General features: G+C 38.5%; 2 protein-coding genes across 4 annotated transcripts in view; one reads left to right on the top strand and one right to left on the bottom strand.

Moving 5' to 3' along the window:
• Positions 1-1,890, top strand: part of ERLEC1 (endoplasmic reticulum lectin 1) — a 28,286-nt gene extending 26,396 nt beyond the window's left edge. Inside the window, exon 13 of one of the 3 annotated variants that reach the window (XM_006873542.1) lies at positions 1,544-1,890. In XM_006873542.1, coding sequence (XP_006873604.1) covers positions 1,544-1,615 — 72 coding nt within the window. In that variant the 3' untranslated portion in view covers positions 1,616-1,890. The remainder of the gene's footprint in view (positions 1-1,543) is intronic. The other 2 variants (XM_006873540.1, XM_006873541.1) reach the window with 2 other exon arrangements.
• ASB3 (ankyrin repeat and SOCS box containing 3) overlaps positions 1-5,452 on the bottom strand; it is a 212,851-nt gene that overhangs the window by 128,582 nt on the left and 78,817 nt on the right. The gene's annotated exons all lie outside the window — the stretch shown is intronic.

The raw sequence follows: 5,452 nt of genomic DNA, 5'->3' as shown, positions 1-5,452 counted from the left end.
CACCTGACAACAACAACAATATAAATATACACACCCACTTATGGCATCTAATGCCATCCAGTGGGGAGCACGGTGGCTCTGTAGAATAAGCTGTTGAAGCCCACCAGCCTATCCGAGGGAGAAAGCTGAGGCTTTCTCTTCCCACAAAGATTACCACCTCAGAAACAGGATTGCTGTAAAACAGCACTTAACAGCAACAGTACCGTACAGTGAATGCTACATCGGCATACTTCGTTTTATTGCATTTCAAAGATGCGCTTTTAACAAATTGAAGACTTAAAGCAACCCTGCGGTTTTCCAACAGCATGTGCTCACTTCATGTCTCTCTCTTGTCACATTTTAGTAATTCTCACAGTATTTCAAACTTACATAATTCTGTTGCATGCCTGATAAACTACAGCATAGTATAAATAATGTATATGCACAGAAAGCCATAAAATTTATGTGACTTGCTTTATGCACTACTCACTTTATTGCGGTGGTCTGGAACTGAATCCACTATCTCTCCGAGATAAAAATATGCCTTTAAGAAGTTACGAAGATTGTCTTTCCAAGGAATTCATCTAAAGTTAAGTGAATATTAAATCACTATCTCCTGTTGCCCTAGATAAATATTTAAACACTGGAGCCGTCCTTCTAAGAACTATGGATTGGTAACAGAGAATGTGGATCCAAACTGCCCAACAAATCCTAGCCTACTGCTTGCTAAAATTATGAATTTGGGAAAGTCTTTAACCTCTCTGTGCCTCAGATTCTCCATCTGTAAAATGAAAAAGTAGTATCTGTCTAATTTAAAGTTCATTCAAAAGGTTAAGAAAATACATGAAAAAAGTGCTCAAAACTATTTAAATTTTTAATGAATATTAATTACTACTACAATAATACAAATTCTTTAAAAAGTCCAGTATAATGTAGGTCTTTTTAAATCACTATTAACAAAGTAAGAATAAATTATGTTGTAATATTTTCTACCAGAGTAAACTGCAAAATGGATTATCATCAAGAAAATTTAGGTTTTTCTTTGCATTTAATTGTACAATTGATTATTTTGCCATTATTTTGTATCAGTTTTATTGTGTTATCCATAGACACTCAGCTTGAAGTCCTGCTGTGGCACTGTAGGATAAGCACTGGACTGCAGGATCAGTGAGCCACAAAGTCAGCAGTTCACACTCACCAGAGGTTCCTTGGAAACCCTCTACAGGGTCTCTGTGAGTCAGAACCAACTCAACACCACTTAACAACAACATGCTTTTAGCTATGTATTTTTTCTTGTTACTGCCCTCTTCCTTTTCTTCTTCAGCACTTTTACTTGGAGGTAAAAAAAAAAAAAATCTTGTTTATTATCTGATATTTTATATAGATAACAAATGATTTTTTCAGAAATCTCAATTTGTAGGCCATTTATCCAAAACAAGGATTCATGTACATTTAGCAAATGTATAGACATGTATAGACATATAGATATTCAGCAGAATAATCCTGAGTAAAGTATTCAGTTTGTCAGCTTTTGATTGGGTTTACTGTTGTTGTCGTCCTTTAGGTTGAATCTCCAGTGATCTGCAAAATCTTAGATACAGCAGATGAAAATGGACTTCTTTCTCTCCCCAACTAAAGGGTAGTAAAGTTGGGGGAAAATAGTATCACTGAAAGTCATGATGATTTCTTTTTTCTGTGACCATGTGTCTCATTACAGAGTTCTCAGCCGTCGGACCTCATCTAAAGGACTGTATAAAAGGGCTCTCAGCCACAGTGTGGATAGCCCTGTGTATATAAGAGCTCATTAATAAACTCCTAAAGCAGACACTTGTCTTACATTGTTTATTTCTGTTGTGTCTTATGAAATGTGTGTGTTTCTTTGCATAGACAGTGTGACTCCAGAACAAATCTTGTGTAGTTTCAAGTACAGTCTAATGAAATGTAATCATCACTTGTACCTATTGAAAGTTTTTAAACAAGTTTATTATGTACATATTATAGTGTATATGTAACTAGTCAGGGAAATAAAGATAATGAAGAAAGATAAACATGTTATATAAATGAGAAATCATGTAAAATATGTGTAAACACCAGTGCCTGATATTCTTTCAACAAATTCTTATTTAACATATCTCTGCCAGGCATTACACTAAACTCTGAGCACACAGTAGACCCTCACTCACATTTAAATTTCCATCCCTTCTTCACCACTGTTAATCTGAAGGAACTCTGTTTGAAATAGGCTGCTTCTCCTTCAGAACCTTTATCTAGTCCTTGTTATTTGTGTTTTCCTATGGGGTGTACCTGGCAGAGACAGTCTGTATCTTCTATTTGACTTAGCATGGTTTACTTTAACAAAACACACATGCTGGCTCTTTGTTGTACTTGCCCACTGTATATTACAGATTTTAGTTCTGGACAGTTTTCAGCACAGGATTTATTTTAAAGGTGAATAAAATGCCCACAACAGTGGTGATATGTAGCCAATAGCAGATTATTCCGTTCTTTGTCTCCTTCATTATCTTGTTGCATACCTTTTTTAGGGACCCTGGGTTTAGATAGAGATGTGCATTGAATGCAAAGCTAGATTCAGATCCTCTTTAACTTACTGGCTGGACAAATCAGTTAACCTCTTTGACCCTTACTTCCTCTTTTGTAAAGTAAAATACTTCACAAGGTGGTTATAAGTATCAATGTAATGATTACTGTACGTGAGGAAGTACTTGACCCAGTTCCCAAATAGCGTTAGTTCTTTTCCCAGTGTTGCCCTCCCAGTATTTGACTCTCTGAGATACTATATCATAGGAAAACAAAAATAATATAATGAGTCAGAGACCAAAAAACATTAAAATTTGAGAACAACCATGGTAACCAAAGAGTTAAGAAAACAATTATCCTCACAATTAAACAATAGCATGTCAAAGGGTATGGAATTAGTAGTGAAAGGTTAGTGCTAGAACACTTTGAGAATATTTAAGCCACCCTGATTCTCTTATAAGAGGAAAATAATGTATAAAAAACTATATTGGAATATTTACCAAAGAAGATTCTTAAGACAGAAGAATTTTACAATTATTTTTAAATATAGAGTCAGCTTTCTGTGTTGGCTGATAAAACTTCACCTTTTCTGAGTGCAAGGACTAGACCAGGTATGGTCCTAAGGTGCCTAAGTATTGGGTCCCATGAGAACTCGAAAGCCTCATTCGGTCTCCAAATAGTTGGGCTCTAGCTCCATTATGTCAGCCTTCATTTGTGGTTCACTGCCTTCACAACCAGTGGTGACCCCGTGCATGCAGAGTAGAAGTGCTCTGTAGGATTTGTAAGGCTGTGCAATTTTGAAGCAATCGCCAGTCCTGCCCTCTGCATTGCCTCTGTTGTTAGGTGCTGTTGAGTTGGTTCCAACTCAGAGCAGCTCTGTGTACAATTCACGTCATTGAGGGGCTTCCTCTATTTTGCTGACCCTCTACCAAGTCTCATCTTCTGAGTGGATTCAAAGAGCCAACCTGCCGGCTAGTAATCAAAGCTTAACTATTTGTGCTAGCCAGAACTCCACTTTCTGCATGTATAAGTAGGATGGATTCCTAACAGGGAAAGGGAACAACTCAGCTACGATATTCCTAATGTACTGTAGTCTGTCTCAAAATAGTCTGCGAATGGGTGCTATCCCAGACTAAAGATTCATACGTTTGAGAATCACAGACTTGGAAGTTCACGTTCAATTATGTGACGCATATTAACCCTACTGTCTTCATAATAAGGATCTTTGGTGGTACACTGTATTGAATGTCAGGCTCCTAAACCAAAGATGGGTGGTTCAAAGCCACCAGCTAATTTATAAACTTAGCAAGATAGAATGATAAAGCTGTCTGCTCCCATAAATACAACAGTCTGGGAAACCCTACACAGGGTCACTCCTGTGAATTGGAGCAGACTTGATGTCAACGAGCAAAAACAACATGAGTCAGAATCAACTCAATGGAAGTGGATAAGTCTAGAATTGGTTCAGTGTAACTAGTAGGAGTCCATCTTTACAGAAGGTTTTGTAACCAATTCTCGTTTTTTCGTTTTTTAAATTTACCTGCTTTTCTCTGAAAACCCACTAGGTGGAGCCTGTAGCCCAAACCTAGTTTATCCACTTTATTAATAAAGAAAGGGATACTGCTAACAAAGGCAACAAATTGCCTCAGCTAAAGGGAATGGTGTGCTTTGTATAATGACAGCATGGGTCTACGGACCTAAACAAAATGGAGTAGGTTTAATCATTCCGGCTCAAATGAGGAAGTTTATAAATTAGCTAAGATGACCTTATATGGTCCTAGAAGGAGAATAGGACCTACCCAGATAGTTATATCTCAGGAATTAAGCAGCTGAGAACCTAAAGGTAAAATATTTGAGGAAGTTTATTGCTTTATTGTTTCTTTTTCCCAAAGAATGCTATCATGAGGTTAAGATAGTATACATTCAAATGTAATTTACCCTATATAATGTGCCTGTTCTTCATAATGGACAGGACAGTCTTGAGAAACTATTTTCTCCATCCACCAGACTTTTAATAAAGCTTGGATTGAATCTCTCCCCATTCTCTGTTACTGACTACTGTGACAGGCGACAAACCCTCGTTTTGGTTTGGCAACATTTCTGGAGACCATTCTCCGGGATCTTGCAGACTTCTCCCGTAAGCAGTATTACTAACAAAGGAACTTGGTCTCCCTTGTGGGTGATAATGCTTGCTAGGAGGCCTGCTGGCTGCCTGAACAGGTGAGCCCTGAAGCACAGTAACCGAATATGCCAAGCAACACTGCCAAGAGTCTTTTTCTTGGGAGTCTTCGGCCCTGTGTCTCCTGCCTTCACTGTTTCTCTTGCCTTGCTTTATTATGGGTGCACATATTGTTGTTGTAAGGTGCCATCAAGTCACTACCGACTCACAGAGACCTTATGCACAGCAGAAGGAAACACTGCACAATCCTGGGCCAACCTCACTACTGTTGCCATGCTTGAGTCCATCAATGCTGCCACTTGGCTTATCCATCTCATTGGGGGTCTTCCTCTTTTCATCTGACCCTCCACTCTACCAAACATGATATCCTTCTCCAGCAACTGGTTCCTCCTGATAATATGTCCAAAGTATAAGAGACGAAGTTTGGCCATATTGGCCTCCAAGGAGCACTTTGGCTGTGCTTGGTCTTCCAAAACGGATCCATTGGTTCTTTTGGCAGCCCATGGCACTTTGAGTATTCTCCTCCAACACCATAACTCAAAAGCATCAATTCTTCTGTGGTCTTCCTTATTCACTGTCCAGCTTTCACATGCATATGACGTTATAGAAAACACCATAGTTTGGGTCAGGCACACCTTAGTCCTCAAGCTGACATCTTTGCTCTTCAACATCTTTAAAAGGTCTTGTGCAGAAGATTTGCCTAAGGCAATACGTCCTTTGATTTCTTGACTGCTGCTTCCATGAGTGTTGATAGTT

This window comes from Chrysochloris asiatica, unplaced genomic scaffold (genome assembly GCF_000296735.1).
Source record: "Chrysochloris asiatica unplaced genomic scaffold, ChrAsi1.0 scaffold00245, whole genome shotgun sequence".
Lineage (NCBI taxonomy): Eukaryota > Metazoa > Chordata > Mammalia > Afrosoricida > Chrysochloridae > Chrysochloris > Chrysochloris asiatica.
This window is presented reverse-complemented; position numbering and strand designations above follow the sequence as displayed.